This window comes from Trichophyton rubrum (assembly GCF_000151425.1).
Source record: "Trichophyton rubrum CBS 118892 genomic scaffold supercont2.9, whole genome shotgun sequence".
Taxonomy (NCBI): Eukaryota; Fungi; Ascomycota; class Eurotiomycetes; order Onygenales; family Arthrodermataceae; genus Trichophyton; species Trichophyton rubrum.
The window spans coordinates 485,080-504,979 of record NW_003456420.1 but is presented as its reverse complement, the minus strand read 5'-3'; the positions used below and the strand labels follow the sequence as shown (position 1 = coordinate 504,979).

The 19,900-nt window shown below is 46.3% G+C and overlaps 10 protein-coding genes across 10 annotated transcripts; 6 read left to right on the top strand and 4 right to left on the bottom strand.

Moving 5' to 3' along the window:
- Positions 1 to 412: 412 nt before the first annotated feature.
- On the top strand, positions 413 to 1,070 carry TERG_07175 (RuvB-like helicase 1; the record flags this gene model as incomplete). The annotated part of the gene is made up of 2 exons (XM_003232279.2): positions 413 to 553; positions 606 to 1,070. 2 exons carry the CDS (start codon positions 413 to 415, stop codon positions 1,068 to 1,070), a joined length of 606 nt encoding a protein of 201 aa, XP_003232327.2.
- A 947-nt stretch (positions 1,071 to 2,017) lies between these two features.
- Positions 2,018 to 2,721, top strand: TERG_07174 (uncharacterized protein; the record flags this gene model as incomplete). The annotated part of the gene is made up of 2 exons (XM_003232278.2): positions 2,018 to 2,197; positions 2,302 to 2,721. 2 exons carry the CDS (start codon positions 2,018 to 2,020, stop codon positions 2,719 to 2,721), a joined length of 600 nt encoding a protein of 199 aa, XP_003232326.2.
- Positions 2,722 to 3,094: 373 nt separating this feature from the next.
- Positions 3,095 to 5,636, bottom strand: TERG_12523 (uncharacterized protein; the record flags this gene model as incomplete). The annotated part of the gene is made up of 4 exons (XM_047751468.1): positions 3,095 to 4,366; positions 4,408 to 4,429; positions 4,827 to 4,858; positions 4,916 to 5,636. 4 exons carry the CDS (start codon positions 5,634 to 5,636, stop codon positions 3,213 to 3,215), a joined length of 1,929 nt encoding a protein of 642 aa, XP_047607164.1. The 3' UTR covers positions 3,095 to 3,212.
- Positions 5,637 to 6,312: 676 nt separating this feature from the next.
- Positions 6,313 to 7,212, bottom strand: TERG_07171 (uncharacterized protein; the record flags this gene model as incomplete). The annotated part of the gene is made up of 1 exon (XM_003232275.1): positions 6,313 to 7,212. The coding sequence occupies one exon, from the start codon at positions 7,210 to 7,212 to the stop codon at positions 6,313 to 6,315; it is 900 nt and encodes a 299-aa protein (XP_003232323.1).
- Positions 7,213 to 8,052: 840 nt separating this feature from the next.
- TERG_07170 (uncharacterized protein) lies at positions 8,053 to 9,599 on the top strand (the record flags this gene model as incomplete). The annotated part of the gene is made up of 5 exons (XM_003232274.2): positions 8,053 to 8,097; positions 8,153 to 8,566; positions 8,628 to 8,907; positions 8,962 to 9,045; positions 9,103 to 9,599. The coding sequence occupies 5 exons, from the start codon at positions 8,053 to 8,055 to the stop codon at positions 9,597 to 9,599; spliced, it is 1,320 nt and encodes a 439-aa protein (XP_003232322.2).
- A 1,700-nt stretch (positions 9,600 to 11,299) lies between these two features.
- TERG_07169 (uncharacterized protein) lies at positions 11,300 to 13,733 on the top strand (the record flags this gene model as incomplete). Its single annotated transcript, XM_003232273.1, has 8 exons — positions 11,300 to 11,383; positions 11,450 to 11,572; positions 11,628 to 11,708; positions 11,768 to 11,921; positions 11,979 to 12,091; positions 12,163 to 12,497; positions 12,557 to 12,967; positions 13,025 to 13,733. 8 exons carry the CDS (start codon positions 11,300 to 11,302, stop codon positions 13,731 to 13,733), a joined length of 2,010 nt encoding a protein of 669 aa, XP_003232321.1.
- Positions 13,734 to 14,143: 410 nt separating this feature from the next.
- On the bottom strand, positions 14,144 to 14,906 carry TERG_07168 (uncharacterized protein; the record flags this gene model as incomplete). The annotated part of the gene is made up of 2 exons (XM_003232272.2): positions 14,144 to 14,385; positions 14,459 to 14,906. 2 exons carry the CDS (start codon positions 14,904 to 14,906, stop codon positions 14,144 to 14,146), a joined length of 690 nt encoding a protein of 229 aa, XP_003232320.2.
- Positions 14,907 to 16,342: 1,436 nt separating this feature from the next.
- On the top strand, positions 16,343 to 16,939 carry TERG_07167 (uncharacterized protein; the record flags this gene model as incomplete). The annotated part of the gene is made up of 1 exon (XM_003232271.1): positions 16,343 to 16,939. One exon carries the CDS (start codon positions 16,343 to 16,345, stop codon positions 16,937 to 16,939), a length of 597 nt encoding a protein of 198 aa, XP_003232319.1.
- Positions 16,940 to 16,996: 57 nt separating this feature from the next.
- On the bottom strand, positions 16,997 to 17,599 carry TERG_07166 (uncharacterized protein; the record flags this gene model as incomplete). The annotated part of the gene is made up of 1 exon (XM_003232270.1): positions 16,997 to 17,599. The coding sequence occupies one exon, from the start codon at positions 17,597 to 17,599 to the stop codon at positions 16,997 to 16,999; it is 603 nt and encodes a 200-aa protein (XP_003232318.1).
- An 869-nt stretch (positions 17,600 to 18,468) lies between these two features.
- On the top strand, positions 18,469 to 18,990 carry TERG_07165 (uncharacterized protein; the record flags this gene model as incomplete). The annotated part of the gene is made up of 1 exon (XM_003232269.1): positions 18,469 to 18,990. The coding sequence occupies one exon, from the start codon at positions 18,469 to 18,471 to the stop codon at positions 18,988 to 18,990; it is 522 nt and encodes a 173-aa protein (XP_003232317.1).
- Between the last annotated feature and the right edge of the window lie 910 nt (positions 18,991 to 19,900).

The following is a 19,900-nucleotide window of genomic DNA, read 5'->3' as shown; positions in this document are numbered from 1 at the left end:
TGTAGGTCTCCGAGTTCGGGAAACGAAGGAAGTGTATGAGGGTGAGGTTACAGAACTTACCCCAGAAGAGGCGGAGAATCCATTGGGCGGTTACGGTAGAACGATAAGCCACCTGATTATTGGTTTGAAGTCATATAGAGGAACCAAGAAGCTACGACTCGACCCCAGCATATACGAAGCTATCCAGAAGGAACGGGTTACCGTTGGAGATGTGATATATATTGAAGCGAACACCGGGGCATGCAAGCGTGTCGGTAGATCCGATGCCTATGCAACGGAATTTGACCTCGAGGCTGAAGAATACGTCCCAATACCCAAAGGCGAGGTTCACAAGAAGAAGGAAATAGTCCAAGATGTGACACTACACGATCTGGATGTCGCGAATGCTAGACCCCAGGGAGGGCAGGATATAATGAGCATGATGGGCCAATTGATGAAGCAGAAGAAGACCGAGATCACTGATAAGCTACGGCAAGAAATCAACAAGGTCGTTAATCGGTACATCGACCAAGGAGTTGCCGAACTTGTCCCTGGTGTTTTGTTCATTGATGAGGTATGTTCGCTCCCATCTGCCCGCATTCCCGCTTTTCTAACGCCTCTGACAGGTCCACATGCTCGATATCGAATGTTTCACTTACCTCAACCGCGCTCTCGAATCATCTATTTCACCAATTGTAATCCTGGCTTCCAACCGTGGTAACACCGTCATCCGCGGCACCGACGACATAGTTGCTGCCCACGGTATTCCCTCTGACCTTCTTGCTCGTCTCCTTATCATCCCAACCCACCCATACAACTCTGAGGAAGTCAAAACCATCATCCGCCTCCGTGCCAAAACAGAAGGCCTCCAAATCACAGATGCTGCCCTTTCCAGCCTTGCAGAGCATGGAAATAAAGTTAGCTTGCGGTATGCTCTGCAGCTGTTAACCCCAGCTAGTATTCTTGCACGGGTCAACGGCAGGCCAAACGGTATCGAGGAGTCCGATATTGCTGAATGCCAGGACCTGTTTATCGATGCGAAGCGCAGTGCCAGCATTGTGGCTAGTGAGACTGGCGCTTTTATCTCTTAAGTTTTCCGTTTCTGGATTTCCCTCTTGTTTTATCGTGTATGACCATGTATGCAATAGCTGCTCAAAAATCCTTCGCCTGTCCTCATTCGTCTAAAAACCCTGAATAATTATTAAAGTGCTGGTACTATGACATAGTTCCGTTTCCAACTAGGCTTCAATCCGAAATATGGTAGTCATATATCGAGATAGCCCTTGTAGCCTGGGAAATTTGGGTGGCAAGCTTAGTATAAGCTACTATTTCGCGATTGTATTTAAACTAAACTTCAACCCATGGAGGGTACTTTGAGCCCGGATAATGTCATTATTAACAAGGCCACCCTAGGTGTGTTAGGTAGCTGGCTGTACCTTTCGAGAACCCCTGCACAAGTACCGATGGACACAGAATCAAGCCATTGCCATTCACCAAAGACAGCCGTACATACCAATAGCCGTAGGTAGCCTTATATTCCCTCATATGCTGATACAAATAGACCACTCCATTCAAGGCAGTATGACTCCGTAGTTGGATCCTTAGAATCAAGAATTGTTGACGTTCGTTTTATACCAGGTAGAATAGTGAGTTATGAGCACGTGAGCGATAATGCGTGCTTACCTAAGATAGATAGATGTCACGTGCATCAATATGCTCGGGTCTTAAATACGGCTTGTAATGCGGAGTAACAAGATCCGTTCCATGATGTAATCCAAAAATACACGACTTACCTTGATGCCTTTCAACACCGTCAGCCATCAGCTGCCAGCAACCGCCCGCCAGCTTGACCAACATCGTCCATACCTGCGGCACTTAACAACCCTGCATAGTGTACGGTACCTTCGTTCGGGTCCTAATTTCACTTACACTGGCTTAGCTATCCCCGCGATCCATTATCTGTAGAGTCGGCACTTCTCCTTGCCCCCGAACAACCAGCACATTCCTTCGCAGCGAGACTATACCCTAGCCGACCGCTATGGCCAATACTCTCGACACAGATGCCGGCTCTGAGCTGTTCAGCAGCTATGAGGCAGAGCTAAAACTTGTTCAGGCTGATCTAAACCAGAAGCTCGACCAGATCGCTGAAGCTTCCGGGGAGGAGCGGAAGGCGGCTATCAGGCAGGCGGAGAGGGCGCTGGAAGAAGCAAACGAACTTGTAAGACATCTACCCTAAGACCCTGTTTAAGTTTCACAGCTAGGCCATGTGGAATGACTTTTGACTGCCTCTTATTACTGTTGCTAATCTAGGTTTCTGTATAGCTTGACCAAATGCGCATGGAGAAGGAAAACATCCCATCATCTACTCGTTCCAAGATAAACTCCCGCTTCAGAAACTACCTCACAGACGTCGACAACACAAAGCGGAAACTACGCTCGCTGTCGGATGACCGCAAAGCTCTATTCGGAGAACGCTATACCGATGACCCAAACAGCACCCATGACCAACATCTAGAGCAGAGACAGCAACTCCTTTCCGGTACAGAGAGGCTGGAGAGAAGCTCTGCCCGTCTACAAGACAGCCAGAGAGTGGCACTATCAACTGAAGAGATTGGGCGGGATACCCTTGCCGATCTATACCGTCAACGTGAGACGATCGAGCATACCAGAGCAGGATTGTTGGAAAGTGAAGGTTACGTTGACCGAAGTGTGAAGACGTTGAGGGGGATGGCTCGTAGGTAGTAACCCCTACATCCCCGGCTTTACAAAAACGAAGACAAAAACACACTGACTCAGGCTTCTCGACTAGGATGGCTACCAATCGGATAATTACTATTGCTATCATCACAGTGCTGGTCTTATTGATTATTGGTGTGATTTATAGCAAGTTCCGCTGAAGCACAAGGACTTCTTGACTTTTCAGCGTTATCCCCTTTTTTGCGCCAGCGAACCCCTTTTTATGATTGTTTGTACGAATACATTACCCTAATTTCCTTGATTCCCAACATTTGGGATACGGTCCTGCTTCTCTGCCTTAGATTTCGAGTTTTGCCCAATATCTTGTCATCAATTAACCCCCGTCGTCCAATTGTTAATGTTTTTGTTATACTTATTACTCTTATTAATCTTATATATTCAAGTAACTTTTCAACAGTCGCTCAAAACATTTCAGTTAGGAAATTTCATGATGGCATAATAATACAGTACCGTAGTGAAAGGCAATCAAGAACCCTTCAACTCAACATCCTCACTGCCCCGAACCCAAAATTAACTACCACCCCTACAAATACAGCTAGCCCTTTCCTCCAGCTCCATACCCCTTCTTCTCTTAGAAGCCATAGAGCACAGCCCACAGGCCAGAAGAACCCCATGACTGAGCCCCATAACATATCGTCTAGTGCTCGTGAAGTTCCGGATCCAAATGGGCCACTACCGCCAGTGTTTTCGGTATTAATATCCCCGAATATGTTTGAATCTTCGTTGTTTCCTCCCAAGCCAGCAACACCAGCTTCTGTTGACCCATCATCCATCCATCTATCTTCTAATCTGCGCAGTTCTATACCGGAGGGTAACGTATCCGGAGTATGCGATAGGGAAAGCAGGGCCAGAAATTGGGACCGAAGAGATGACACCTCTGCTGGGGTGAATCCAGCAGATAACAATCTATCGAAGCCCTGTGGTGCAGGTGTAGGAGTAACATTAGACCCATCACCGCCTGTCGTCGAAGCATCACCCCCGTCTAATAGCCGGCTCGGTCCGGCAGAGCTGTCCAGACCAGCTGAACCCGCGGAATCATTAGCAGAGGTATTCAACTTAAGAACATCCTGCCCTGAACGAGCAGCACGAGCTTCGGCATCAAGCTCCGCCGGAGTAAGCGTTATATCCCCTATCGAACAATGTATATATATCCTAGGCTCTCCCTGGTCTCGGACCGGAGCTTTCCCTTTCCCTGACGGGTCCGGCGCAGTCTGAGATACGGTTGATGACGAGCTCGAAGTGGCATATCCGCCTTTCGGGAAAGGAGACGCTACCCTTGAACCGGGCTCCGAAGGTGAGCCTGACGAAGGTACTCGTTGGCCATTCCCATAATGACCACGTAAATGGCTGTTCCTCCCAACTTTAATCTGTGTTGCTAGTGAGGTCGAATCGTCTAGTGACTTGCCGGCATGAATGAGTCTAAGGCGCCGCGATGTAAGGTCCGGAGGGAGCCTGTCGCGAACTAGACGCTTAAGCCCTGCGACAGTGGTGCTGTTGGGATCGGGTATGTCAAGAAATATATCTGGTATAGAGGCGGAAAATCGTATGGCGAGAAGTAACTCCAGCTCCAGAGGCAGTCGGTTGAAGTCCTCCATTTCCTCTCGTGGGATGTTCCAGAGATCTGTAATATCTTTGAATCGAAACGTCAGCGTTTGGGACAAAGGAAAATACTGTCACGTGCGAGGTTCAGGATCTACGTCTATTATTAGAAGCTTAGAAGCTTCACCATGTTCTTGACAGATGCAGAGTTTCTGGTCTTTATTACAGGCTTAGAGAGTTTATGTATTGCTGCTAGTATATATTTATCGGTTTAGATAGCCCCTATCAATCATCAATATGCTGTGGTGGGCAGTCAAAACGTCTGCATCCATGGGTTGAGAGTTTGTATACTCTTTATATGAGTGGGTATAAAATGCTATTGGAGTGTAACAAGCATCTAGAAATGTACAGATAATAATGCAAAAATTATTGACCCAGCCCAGGCTATAGATAGATCTTCAGTCACCCAAACGCCAATCCAACGCTGTAAATAAAAGCGCAAGCAAATCGCAGAACTAGTGGCATATATAGTGTAAATCCTACAGTCATACCATGAACGATTCACCACAGCCGCATTCATCCTCTATAATACGGTTAGAGTTGCATTTGCCCTAGCTGGGTAACAAGGAGAGATACTTACTAATGTTTGGGTTGTTGAATACGAAGCGGCTGCTCAGTGGGTCTTCGTGCCAGTCCACTTCACTCCCAATTATGCTGAAAAGAGCCTTAGAATCAATCAAGACTTTAACACCATCCTGTTCAACAACTTCGTCGAAAGGAGCTGGCTTCTCAACATATTCTAGATGGTATGAGAGTCCCGAGCAACCTCTATTCTTCACACCTATCCGGATCAGCTTCGGGTCTGGCTGGGAAACAAGGTCTCGGAGTTTGGACAGCGCAGTTGGTGTGAGTGATACAGCGGCTTTTCTTGCTCGTAGTTTACTCTTTCGCGGCTTCGCTTTCGTCTCCGAAGGAGGTGTGGCTCCGCTCCTGGACACAGGTTGCGACTTCTGGGCTTCATTTTCTGGCAAGGAGTAAGATGATACGGAAGCGTTGCCATCATCTTTAGATGACACCGTGTCCTTCGGTGGTGGGTATGTTGGCGAAGTGTTTAGTCCCGGAATTGCATGGGAGATGGATGTATCTGGGGTGCCCGCATTCCGGGGAGGTGGAACAACGGACTCGGGCAAAGAGTATGGTCGATAAGCGGTTGCCGTCTGGAGTTCACGTTTCGAGGACGAGTATGCTGGGCGGGAGGACGAGAATAGTCTGATGCCCCGTGGGCATTGTTGCTGTCGTCTGAGCAGAACCCGAAGCGCTGATGATGTCACGGGCTTCACGGAAGAATGACACAGCGACATGGTAACTGAAAAAAGCGGTAACAGCTAGAGAATCATTAAATAGTCGCCTGCACAAACACTTAAAAGGATGGAAGACAGCTGCTGATAAAACGCTGGTATTGCACAGGGAATGTCATTGAGCAAGATGTTTGGAGACGGACTTTTTGTTATCGTTTTCGTCGCTTGAAGATTGCCGTGATTAGTCATCCAATATCATCGGTAAAACCTCGGACCGAATCACATGATAAAGAACTGACCAATAAGAACTGTGCAATTATCAACCCTGCGGTTGATGACTCATCACTCGATCATGCCACTTTTTTAAAAGCGCCGAAAGAGGCAAATTGGACTACCAACAAATAAACGGCGGTAAAAGAGAGTACCAGAGGAACTGCATTGTATTCTTTATCTTGCTTTTGAAGCTCTCTTTGAGCCATCTAAATCTTCTAGTTTCGCGGCCATGGGGCCCAATCGGCGTTCCAGCCAAGAGCTTCGTATAAAGGAGAGGACAAGCCTTGGCTAACTAGCCCTGCATTCGGCCCGAAGTTTAGCGTCTTCCACGATCTAAATGCTTGATTGACCCCATCTAACTTTTGATACCTGAATAAGGATAGAAGGAGTGAATAGAAGAGAGAAATGACAGAAGGAGAGAGAAATGGGAAAAGATAAAGAGAATGAAAGGGGACAAGCTGTATGCTTAAGCTAAGCCAACCTCCATGGGAAGAGAGATGTGGGAGTTCAACGAATCGAAAGGATGTGATGGATGCCCCTCAACTGCTGGCTTTCGGGTGAAGAAGATGAGCATATCCCTAGTGGCTTGACGGCTCGGGTCGATGGCATAGACTGGGGAGAGGCTATGCTTTCGTTCGTGGTCAACGAACAGCAGCGTATCCAAGAATTCGCGGTGCTGATGGCTACCCAATGTATGCTCCGGGTTGACTTCGTTCCAACGCAGAGCGTTTTTTGCGCGCATGTCGTGCACAAACGTTGTTGCACTGTCACCCGTCATATTTTCGCTGCCCAGGAAGGTCGTCATAGTGAAATCCACACCGTCACTATGCATGCCTTCAAGAGCCGGCTCGCCAACTGTATCCGGGCTAGTGACAGTTCGCAGGTTGAACAGGGTGCAGACAAAGTTCTCTGTCCCGTAATTCAGCCTCGGGCGCTGCTTGAACGGGACCCCATGGAAGATCAATGCTTTGAATACGAATAGGGCTTGCAGTGTCGAATTGCCCTGGAGATCGTCTTCTACCTCTGCAAATCTCCGGACCTGACCTGAGTCATGCCTGACAAAATCCTCATCAGCCGAGAGAATGAAAGGCTGAAATTCAAGACGGCGGACTTTGGATTGCTCAAAATCGAAGCAAAATCGGGCGTTCTTGCTTTTCCGGAAGGGTAGGGTAGGGTCGTCAGGCAAGCTATTGCTAACGGTTTTGATCTTCTCCATGTCTTCATGGGTAGCTCCAAGAAGCTTGAGAATTGGGATCATTCGGTTGCTCTCCACAAAGATGAGTCTTTCCTTGACGAATTGCTCACGCAGCCTGATAAGGTCCGCAACAGCTGCGGTCGACTCTGGGCTGACTACAGGTATCGCCATGTTGAATTGAAAACAGGCACTGGCGGTCGTGTATAGAATAATAAGGGCAATTTGCGTAAGAAATATAGTCAGTGAAGGTAGGTATCAATTGACTGATATTTCACTCCAGGACTCTAGGATTCTATCTTGATTTTATACTTACTCTGTAGCACCAACTCTCAATGCCCTCCCCAAGCTCGATCGGTACAAACATACAGACCTGCCATGCAGTGCGGAGGTGCGAGATGTGCATGTGGCGTGTTCACCGTTGCTAACGGCTTGTCCCTTAACCAGGATGTACTCATTTATACGAGTGACTCCATTTTGTTACGCGTTGAAAGGCTGAGATGAAAGGATCATATACACGTGAGATATATAGCGTTCTTGTGCTTGCCCATAATCATGTCGAAAATGTCAACAATAGTCGGGACAGAAGCAGTATCAGCTCATTAACCTCGTAACTTCCCTGTCTCCGGCTGCATATCCACGTATGTGGCCCGTATCCCACGTCGGGTATGGACACGGCCGTATCACCATCCCCATCCAGACTGAGCAGCGTTGATAGGCTAACCTGGAGTTAATACGCAAAGAAACCCCACGCATACAACTAAGACCAGCCTAGCAGTCCGCTCCCAAGCTTAAAGTAACGACATAAAGTTCCTGATTCCCTTAAACACTATTTGAATAATGAAAATATGAGGGGGCATCAATCTGAAAAATCACCCACCAACTCCATATCTCGCCATAAAAAGGACGAGTATGGACCTCTCAAGAGAGGACCAACTTGATAGTAGGCTCTCCACCAGTCAATACATCCAAAAGCCTAGGATCCAACCAGAATAATTCGGTGGAGAGAGTATAATGGGTAGGGTAAACAACCCTCTGGAACCTGCAACCTGGCATGGTGTAAGTTAGCATCCTCCCAGCTTCCTGAGATTGACTCACTTACATTACGCGGCAGAGTAAGAAAACCTTTGTGGCATTCGTCGGTCTTCTAACTCTCTTCAACAGCGTCTTTGATTCTACCATCCCCAGTGGCGGAATTCGGTTCATTGCTGCTGCATTGAACGTACAGGGCGAATCTCAACTTGCTCTGCCCACTTCCGTGTTCTTGATCGGATACGTGACTGGACCCTTGGCCTTCGGGCCCATGAGTGAGGTTTATGGCCGACGAGTGGTCATGATTGGGAGCTTTGTGCTCTTTACCATCTTCACACTTGCATGCGCTGTGGCCCCGAGCTGGTTGGCGTTGATCATATTTCGATCACTATGCGGTATCTTCGCATCCACCCCAATTGCAGTCACTGGAGGTATTTTTGCAGACATATACCGCTCTCCTCTGACTCGGGGCCGAGTTATGGCCCTCTCAATGGCGGTAATTATTTGAATCCTTCTCAGCTCCGATTATCCTGCATGTTACTAAATGATCGACTTAGGTCACTGCTGCCGGCCCGCAATTTGCTCCAGTAATCGCAGGATTTGTTGCAACTGCGGGATGGAGATGGATTTTTTGGGTGTCGCTCATCCTTGCTGGTGTAACTCTGGTTCCAGTTTTGTTTCTCCCGGAAACTTTTCAGCCTGCCCTGGTGAAGCAGCCGCAACGGCGTGGTGAGGGAGTCGTCACCAAGGCGCTTGCCCGCCCACTCTACATGCTTTTCTGTGAGCCAATCCTATCATTCACTTGCCTCTATCTGTCATATGCAAGTGCAATATTCTGTGAGTGTCCACTTTTGCCTTCGGAACTATATAACTTTGACTGATTTGATGAAGTCATGTACTTCGAAGCGTATCCCCTGATTTTTCAGGGAGTCTACGGGATGAGCGATGGTATCGCAGGATTGGCCTTTCTCCCTAGTATGTGCTGGTGCCAAAAACAGAAACAGAGATTGGCTTGCTAACTCCAGTCCATAGTCGCTGTAGGAGCTGGTATCGGATTGGGAATCTTCTTAGCATATGACTCATTCCTGCAGCGTGCAAAATCAAGAAGAACCAGCTGGTCTTCCATCGAGGAATACCAGCGGCTCCCTCTAGCATGTCTAGGAGGTCCCTTGTACATGGTTGCCCTCTTTTGGCTCGGATGGAGTGCTTCACTAGATATACATTGGATCGTTCCCATGCTGGCGGGTATACCGTTTGGGATGGGATTCTTCCTCATATTTGTGGCTCTGATTAATTATCTGATCGATGCTTATCACGAATACGCCGCCAGTGCCATGGCAGCTGCAAGCTGTTGCCGCAGTATCTTGGGAGCCGTGTTGCCACTTGCTGCTGTCCCAATGTTTCGCCGGTTGGGTATAGCATGGGGGTGTAGCTTGCTGGGATTCTTGAGCCTTCTCATGTCCTTGATTCCGTTCGTATTCATCCGATATGGCGATAAAATCCGTTCAAGGAGCAGGTATGGGCATTGAATGTTTCTGAATGTGCCAGGTGCGGAGACGAACGACCCAATATTATGTTGAATCCCACAGTTTGGTTTTTGTGGCTGAATCCTCATCGGCAGCTAGCTCGGGGTTTCTTGAGATCAAACCCATGTTCATCGAAATCTTCCTTCTATATGGTATACGTCACTGGGCCCCGCAACTTTATAGAACAGAGCATAGATTCGTGTCATTGTTTACCAATTCATGCATATAAGGAAGATCACATCACATCTAGACATCTCGAGTACGATAAACGTCTGGAGGATTGATCTACTGAATGCCAAGTTACAGCCATATTCGGTCCCTCCGTGGCTAGTCTAAACGAACAGGGGGTAGCCGCGGGTTCTGCATGCACTAGGCTGGTATGCCCGAGGAAGCGCGGGCTAAAGGGAGAATTTTTTGTAGCAGTGGAAAGGCTATTGAGAACCTAGGACCATAGCCATGCGAGGCTTTCAGTGCAATTCCTGTAAATTAACAATGCTTGACAGAGATTGATATTCCCTAGAACATGCACAAACTAGCGATATCTTGAAACCCTGGGCGCCTAGGTATCCTCTCTCGAAGGCAAGCATCCTAGACCAACCATAAACAAGTACAGTATCTTACACTTAATATGGTATCAAGTTTACTCAGACGATAAGAGTCACCGATGGTTGTATACTTGCTAAGCGATATATGGCAAACATCACGCGGTTGAGCACATACTTATTGGTAGTATCTCCATATTCAGGTTCCAGGGTATATATCACAAGAAGTAGCGGATAACTCATAGATAACGGTAGGGGTTTAAGAGGGGTGACAACCGTCACATTTTTGATCAAATCGGAGTCAAACGGAGAACAATGATCAGGATTTCTTGGATCTTGGATATAAAGCGGTTTATATCATGGCCTGGACTCTGTCGTACCAGCCTAGATTCGAAAATGAAAAACTAGGACGTAATATCTGCATAACTGTCTCTCCACGAAGACAGGAAGTCGGGCCCTCTTATACGCTTGAAAGCTCTAAGAACACGGTAGCCAAGCCTGGATAAGACTAAGTATAGCCCGAATGAGATATAGAGAGTAAGGTATTCTGTAAATGGTGGGATATCATAGTTGCTGATGAACATTGGTGCCTAGGTATCATTTTGCGAAGTCGTTCCGATAACTATTTATTGCGAAAGCAGCTGACTAGTCAGTAAAGCGGTTTAGTTACCAATAGTTGATCTTTTATGAGCCAAGATAACTACGTTGGCTAATAAAAGAGAGAATTTATCGGGAGTGCGCCTTTTCTTGAAGCGATGGATGCGTGTCCATGTTTAGGGTGCTCAGTACGATAACTAGGTGAATACCTAGCCGTAAGCTGGTTGACGAGTTAGTTAAGCGTGTTCCCCGTTCTAATTACCCCTTTTTATGCATGCATATTCGTTTTGATGCTACTGGCGGCACTCGACCAATCAGCATTGCTGAGTAAGATAAAGGGAGAACACTTTAGCATCAACTTCGCAAGCAAACGAGTTCGAGATCAGCCAGCTTGATGATACAGCCCTTGGTCATGCTGGCATGCATATCATTGTGATGTAACTAGGGGGTTCTCCATAACTGACTGAATATTCACTCGGCTACGCCGCAAGTAAAACCCATTTCAAGTTTGTCTCGAGACAGCGATGCTATCAAAACGAGGCGGATCAAACAAGCGACACTACCATGGAATCCTCTCCTCTAACTCAGCAGACCCGGCCTGAGACGTTTCAGCCAAAGATAGTGAAGCTATACGAGACTCTACTATTTGTACGCTATTTTTCAGGCCTCCAAAATGATGATATCGCGGATGGTTATGCTAATGTTGTGTCCTAGAACTCAGACTATGCTCATCCCACAGAAGGTTTCTGGCGGGAGTTCTTCCTCCTTCAGCCAGACAGGGTGTATCTGTCGAAAATGATAGCTAGTATTAACTCTCACGACATCCTACACCTTCAAGTAAGATTCTAGGGTGCTTTTTATGCATGGATTCTGGCGGTACTAACTTATCTAGTCTCAAACACAACAACTCTTTGCTCGTGCTATCAAAGAAGCAGCCTCTGGGAATATTACGACGAGTGCGAATGCATTAGAGGTCAGGCCCGGAAATACCCTTATCCACAGAATGTTTCAATATCTAACGGGTGTTGGCAGACTTTAACTGCTTTCCTGGCCAGTGCATTATCAAAGAGGTATACCAATCCAAGCTCGGATATCATAGCAGTTCTCGCAGGGCTCGATGAAGTTGACTATATTTGCTCCGAGTTTGTAACCGTTCTGGATTCAGTCATACGGAATGGCAGTTCACGTAAGCACTCGAATCCTAACGTGACTCAACCGAAGTATCTTGTTAACTATGGGACAGTGGATGTTCGGGTAAAAGCCATTGATACTGCTATGGCAATGGTTGCCGGCGCGTATAAGACAGGGGTTATGTCATACTTTATCCATCGGGATCTTTTTCCATCGCTAATGAAGGTGAGCTCAATTTCAACAACTCGTTGCTGCTATTTACCTTCATTGACAGGCTTCGTTAACGGATTCCAAAGTTCATACATGATTCTGATACCCACACGCAAGTATTAAGGCCCTTCTTGTTACTTGGCCTCTTAGCCAACTACAACAAATTCGATTTTCAAAATCCTTATCAGCTACGACTGAATGACTTCGTAAATGAAATTGCGATACGAAAGGTTGTTAGAGGAGCGGGAGTCGCATGCGCTTCTCTCAGGAATTCGTACATTTCCGTTCAAGACGATCTTCCTGAGGGCTGGAATTGGAATACAACTCTGTCATTTTTCAGCTTTGGCTTCCTCGCCCCAGGACGAAGACACCAAAGCCAGCCTCTCACCGTGGAAGAGATGAAAGAGCGTTTCAAGGTCCTGTGAGTGAAGCTGGCTGATTTGCTTGTACGAGCTCCACGATGCTAATACATTTTTCTAGCCCATCACCAGAAGCAGCTGTTTTGTTAGCCATCTATGATTTCGTAAATGCAAACAAGCTCTTTGGTCACGCCTTAGTGACCACCAGCGCCGAGAAGAGATCTGAAGAGGCTCCATTTGCAAGCTTCCTTTCATTGACATCATACTTACTGCAGCATGCATACCGTTCAGCTCGAGTGGCGCTGTATGCAGAAGCCAATCTCTTCTCACTTCGAAACCTAGTGGAGGATCCTGTTATCTGTAAACAAATTTGCAGTGATGAGAATAATGCAAGGGTAAGGCTTTGTCGTCAGCGAGCTCCGCACCTCCCATTGGTAAATGGGGAGAGAGTTCTGGCAACTGTCATATTTGACATTCTAGTTGATACCATAAACCATAACCTTCGCCGGAGCCTTGACACATATTTATACAGGTGAGATCACTATCTAGCGTATCCTTACACAACTTGATGTTAACGCTAACTGCACAGCCACACAATCATCGTACTCTTCCGCCTTCTCACATATGCATCCTCGAACAAAGTTCGCTTTTCATATCACTGGTCCGAGCTCTGGCGAGCCCTGCTTACGCTGACACGCTTCCTAACTACGTATTCAATGGACCTTATACATAGCCCTCATATCCAAACTGTCACTACAGACCTGATCGATCTTATTACCTTTTGCATATCCGCTGGCGATACCTTCCTCCCTGACCCGTCGTCTTATGATGACCTCTTCTACAAAGTGGTGGAAGCGGACTCTATTTTGAAGCGTTTCCGTGATGTTTATAAACATCTTTCAGCCACATCCTCCCACTCCACCAATTCAACCTTTTCAATCAATGCCCTAATCAGCGTTTCAACACACTTTCACTCCCTGTTATTTGTGTCTGACTCAGCGGATGCATCCCGACCTGGTAGCAAGAGTGGTGAATCAACGACAGCTTCCCCTCCTCCATCCGCAAGAAAGAAAAGGCTCAGCCCCAGAGAAGTTCATCAGATTATCAAGGAAGGCTATTCGACTCTTAGCATTCGAGCGAACGATGATTTGATCAACTGGGAAAAGTGGCGCGATGCAGATTGGAAGCCCCAGTTAAAGCGCATCACAAGAGCGGCAGTGGAGGATGTTACAACCATAATATCCCAGCCAGAACAGCCAAATATTCTAATGGAGACGAAGCACACATCGGGTGGGTAAATGCTGTGTGCCTCCGTTTAGAAATAATCTTCTACCTTCGAATAAATTTCAATGTTTATATTGCTCCTTAAAATGGAACTCCTATTAAATTGCGATATTGATTTCTACCTTGTGCAACAATGTGTACTATCTTGACCTTCCGCGCCACACTGTGCAATGCGACAGGTATACAGGGTATATGTTGTAAATAAGAAAATATGCACGAAAGAGGACTGTTGGTTACTTATTACACCAGAGCCTGTAACAAAAGCATTGAAGAAGCCCACCTCGCTTATAAGAAAGAAATCCAGCGCCGGGTCACACAAGCCCGCAGAAGACCCAAACCAAATAGAACAAGGCCTCTCAAGAAAACAAAGTATAAGAGAGTAGAAAACATTGCATAGCGGATAGCAATCAAATTAATCGCAAGTCTAGTCGGACTTATCTTGCTTGTCCATTTCGAAAAGGCGGGCCGTGGCAGTACCAGGAGCATCCTGGCTGTTTACGCCCTTGGCCTTGTCAATGTATTCTTTGCTTGGAGCATCATATTTGGCAGAGAAGTAACGGTCAGAATGTTTGCTAAGCCACATAGAGAACTTTGATAATTCCTCACGTAATCTCTGTGTAGCCTGCTGGCTCAGCCCTGTCTGAGCAATAAGCTCAGGTAGAGATGCTAAATTATCAAGACACTCGTTAGCAGTATGCCGGATAAAAATTAATATGGCTTAATTTCGGGGATGTTATACCGAACAGACGTGCAAGATGCTCAGCACCGTACACCTCACAGGGCCCTTTGTTAACGTATCCTTCAGCTCCAGATTCCCATTTATTGCTGATCATCTGGTATTGTTGTCTCTCAAACTGGTAAAGGAGAATCTTAGAGAGTGACTTTTCAAAGTATTCTCTAATTCCGGCCACCACCTCTTCGAGCACGTCAATATCCGAAGCACTGGCCCGTTTGGGTTTTTCTTCTTCAAAGTAATGATCGAGTATGGTGGAAACCGGTCCTTTTGCTGGAAGTGGAACAAGCTGGTTATTTTTGGTAACATATTCCCAGTCATCCACAAGGAGCGCCTTGAGATTATCTGGTATTACTATGCGAATAGACGGGCGTGCATTAAATTCATCCTCCTGATTGGAACAATTAGCACAAAGAGAATATGCTAAAGAATAAGAAGTGGCAATATAAAGCATCCGTACCTTCTCGATCTCCGTGTCTCTTCCCCGTTTCGTTCCCCTGGCTGGGATAGATGATTGTCTGTCATCGCTTCCGATGGTGGAACCCCGGTCAGAAGCTGCAGCAGTCTTTTTCTTTTTAGATTTCTTGCGCGAGGCTGCCTCTGCCTCACGTCTCAACGTAGCGGCGAGCTCTTTGTTGTCCTCTGTAGCTTTTCGAAGTCGATCTTGGAAAACCCAGTCATCCCACCTGTGTATAATGAAAAGAAAAAAAAAGTTGTCAGCTAATACCCCCAGCCCATCATCTCCAAATATAAACTAGAAATTCTAATATCCCTGTCCAACGTGGAATAAACATTTGAACATCCGCCCCTGTCGTTGAATCTATTGAACGAACTCCATATTGCGTGCTGGCAGGGAGAGTAAAGGTAATAACATACGTATGTTTCCAGCCCTTGTAATGAACACGATATTCGTAAGGGCTCTTTCGATCTTCTGGATCACTCAGCCGCAATGCTATTATCTTTGCTTCGTAGAGGATATCATGGTGAAAGCATAGCACAGTCTCATCCTTATGGTATATCGGATGGTTGAGAGGCATGTTTGCGAATAGTGTAAAGTAAGCAAAGTTGCAAAACAACTCAAGTCGCAAAATCAATGTAGTGATACGTTCTTGACGAATGTTTGAGAAGCCAGTCTGATACTGACGCTATGATGGAAAATCAGGCCAAGTAGACAATTCGCGCTCAAAATATACCTATTTGAGCTACCAAACAAACTTGCCAGAGTGCGAAAACGAGCGCTAGCTCAAATTGCACTTTAAACTGGGGACAGATTGACAGCTCTATCACCACAGTGGCCTTTCTTTGATACCCTTGTGGCCTTGAGCTGAACGGATGAATTTCCTAAAATCCCAGTTAGCTTCAGATCCAAAGCAGTTTGAAAACGGATAGGGACAAGAGAAGGCGTACGGGGTATACCTATAACAAAAGCACTTGCTTTTCACTGATGCCTTGCAAAAAGAGGTATATATTTGCTGCGTCCAGGGTTGTTTGGTATCACTGCTTGCGCCCCTTCACGGTGTTGCGACGAGACGAAATAGGTGAAAATTACGCATGTGTTAAGCGTTCGAAATATTACCGTATTTACTCTATTATCGCTGCGTAAATATCAGTTCTAGACTGTAAGCCTGTAAACCGGTCACGTGGAAATCGCGACGCGCGACGACCAAGGTTTGCGACTTCGCAAGTTCGATATCAAAAAGCAAGTCGTTTGAAATAATTAAAGTACGCTACAAACTAATTTAAATTAGAAACGTTGGTAGAGAACACAAAGACGGACCCTCGTTTGATACGAAATAGGCCTAAATCCATTCATGTCTTGGTACACTCCGTTCCTTGGTGAGGAAGTGTAATCAATACCCGACACAATCATCCATACATTCAATTTATACCATGGCACCGTCCGAGGAATCCATTCTCACAAACTTCTTGTTATCCCCTTCCTCACTACCAACTGTTCTATCACTTGAACAGTTTACGAAGCTGTTTCCGAGACGGTTACAATCTCACCCGCAGATTAGGACGTTGTATCGTGACTTACAATACCTCCGTGCCCAGGATATCGATTTAGTCCAGGAAAACATTCAAAGAGAAATCAAAAACGGAGAGAAGCAAAAGGAAGAACTGAGAAATGCTCAGCTAGATTCAGGAGTGACCAGTATGTCCCGTGGTGATAAAACTGAGGCTGATATGGATATCCAACTATTTGGCCAGCAGGATGGACTGGTAACCAGGCCAGAAGATCGCCACACCCTACAGACGCTTTTGGTTGATATGGAAAGGGCCTGTGGTGCCATGCGATCCAATATACACTCCCTCGATTCAGAAACGTCAGAGCTCGCTAGCCAAATTGAAGCCACCGTGGGGGAATTGAGTGATCTCCGGTATGGAAAGTTGAACGCAAGTGGGGCAGGTAATGCTCTAAGAGATGATGTTATCCTGGGCTTGAAAAATCTAGAAGACAGATGCAGTAACGCTATGTCACGCTGATAAGAATACGAGTGCTGTCGTTCGAGGCAGGCATGGAGACCACCCTATCCAAACCGATCAGATCTTCCCAAAATCTAAGTCGCGGATGAATGATTTGCCAATATATCTAACGGCGGCTGCAATGCTGATGTCGGTCGCGTTGTAATCTTCCTTCGTCTTCACCTTTCCGACTTTGTCAAATTCGTATTGCGCAATTGGTTTACGCTGCTTCCAATTCACAGTTTCGTTCGCTAGAACTCTCGGCAAAGGTGGGAATCTGGAATATCCAGATCGGCACCTGTCATCTCCTTCGTGTTTGAACTCATCGCGGGAAGGCCAGTACGCGTTCTGGCGTCCACTGCCTGGATCGGATAAGGGGCCCCATATTGTTTCGGCTGCCAGGACCAGACCGAGCCGGTCCCTTAACCTCCTTCCTCTGAACAGTTTGTCTGTCTTCGTGGCAGTCTTGCAAAACTTTTGCTGTTTGATAGCAAGTGACCGGGCCATCCTGTGCTTATCCTCCACCTTTTTAAAAAGCCTAAGGGCGAGCCATTCTTTGAATGTTGTTGGCACAAATGGTGATCTCGGCACAACATATGACATACTATCACGGACTCTCATCCAGGCTTCATACTCTCTGGTCTCTTCTGAAACCCATGTCTTCGAAGTAGTATGGGACATCCCTAAGGTGATATAGTGAGGTGTTATAGCCAGTTGTTGGTCTCTTCTCAAGCTGGAATGCTGGGACTGATTAATATAGCTTGATGGCCTAGGGTAAGGGGTGTTTCTATAACAACTGTTACTTTTATTCTATTCCTAGAGCTTGCGCCATTCTTCCCCTTGTAGATAGAGCTTATCTCTTTGCTTAGGACGCGTTGTCTTTTGTGTGTAGCTGTCACTTCTTCATATCAACATGAGTATTGGGTCCCTGATTAGCTTTTGATAAGCTAAGATAGCCACAGCTGGCTTAACTAATTCACCTAATATAGCTACCAAGGGGATTTGATTGAATGGTAGATCTACTGATACAGACTAAATTTTTAGTATTGATAAGGAAATACATTTAGCTTCACTCCTTTTGGAACTCTCCGAGTCAATATGTTACATGTAGGAGAGTTGCTAAGACCCAAGGAGCTCTCTGGACTTACATAAGGGAGTATACCTAAACAGCCCTTCTCTCTTTTCTTCTATTAGCTCTTTACCTGTCTTTGTAATTTGATAAACACTGGTGGCCGATATCATATCCTTAGCCTACTATGCATTTCTATTTGTATAGCAAGCAACCTATCCTCTAAAAGCCTAGTCTATTATTCAGATGTAGCCATCTCAATAGACTTCTCTTTAGTGCTCTGCTATGTAGAATATGACATAGAACTGAATTAGATCTAGATGTTGAGGTGAGGCCAGGAGAGGATCACATGACCGGGTGCAGCTAAAAGGTGGAATATTTTCTAACCGCCAGCACGAAAACAACCTCCTCCACGGTGTCAGATCCAGGGTAAATATAAGCTCCAGCAAGAAACGGCCAGCTATTTAATTTTATATGCGACATGCCCACAGTTCCGCTTCACATATCTCTATCAAGCAACAGGAATGGGTGCTCGACAGAGACGGTCACCAACCCACTGCCCCAGCTCCTCCAGACACCATCCGGTTTAGCCATTCTAGAGCTCCAAGGGACCATTAATCTCCCAGAGAGCGATGACCAAGAGATACAAGATACTATACCCGATGTCTCACAGCATACACGTAAAGTCGAGACACCAATTGGCCGGATCATATTCGCAGACTACGACCCAGCTGCCGACCCATCTGACAGAGGTTGGATGAAGCGTGTGTATCTTACTGTTGGCCAACATCAACGTCTAACAGGCGAAGTTAAAAAACTACCGAAGCCTATAGCGGTCATCCAAAGGCGAAAATCGACAGTCCGCGATGGTACGAGTTCACAATCTGTGGCACAGGATGGCAATATCCCACCCACCCCGGATCAGCTAGAGATCGTGGAGATCATAAAGTACAAGCTAATGTTCTCCTCACGACCCGAGCCTATCACCAATGAGGGGTTTTGAATCCCAGCCGTTCGGCACGAATTGTCGTTGGGTATCAGTTATAGCGCAGAAAACTGACCTGAATGTCGCGCATGGAGGATTTACACAAACAGTATACCCTACGGGGTGTACAGATGGAAGGTAATGAGCAGGCATTGACGTTTTCAACAGGCATGGCTGACTAGCCATCTTCTCACTTCGAAATCTTGCATGCAGAACCAGCCGTTTCCCTTTAATTTCCGCCCTTCGTACACGTTTTTCGCTCCTCCTCTGCGATCGCCAATATGGAGCAGAAATCATTCGGGAACCTCGCCTGGATAGGTGGTCATTGCCTTTAAAAATTATAGAAGCAGAGTCACACAAACGAGTGCAGTCACTCAAGTTCAGCCACAGATGTTATATATGCTCCCTATTGTTAACAGCAAGATCACCAATGGCTACTGAAGATCAGCCGAAACTAAATCATGCTAAGGTTAATCATAGAAGCAAATCAGTTCCCATCGCCTGGATACACTCGCTACACATGGAGTTAGCCTTTTGCCATTGGCATGCTAGACTTGACGTATAAGCATCATGCTCCAAACGTTAGTTATGGCTAGCAGGAAAAGAAGAAGAAATATCAGAAACTAAAAGATTTTCAGTTTACTTGTGCTTTTTCAAGGTATGACAGAATCGTGGAACAAATATAGCCCCCTGTCTTTGCCTACAATCCCTGTCCTAGCCACACCGATGTACTGATGCTCTTAGTGTGCGTGTTAGCTAGAACGCAGTCCTTGACACTAACTATAATACGGATCTCTTCAGCCGACGGTATTCAAATGAAAAAAAAAAATGGATCATCGACACTCCGTGTGGGCTTGGCGTTTGTTTATATGCAAGAAGGTGGCAATTTCTATCTTGTCATCAAAGAACTCCGTTATACCTTATATAT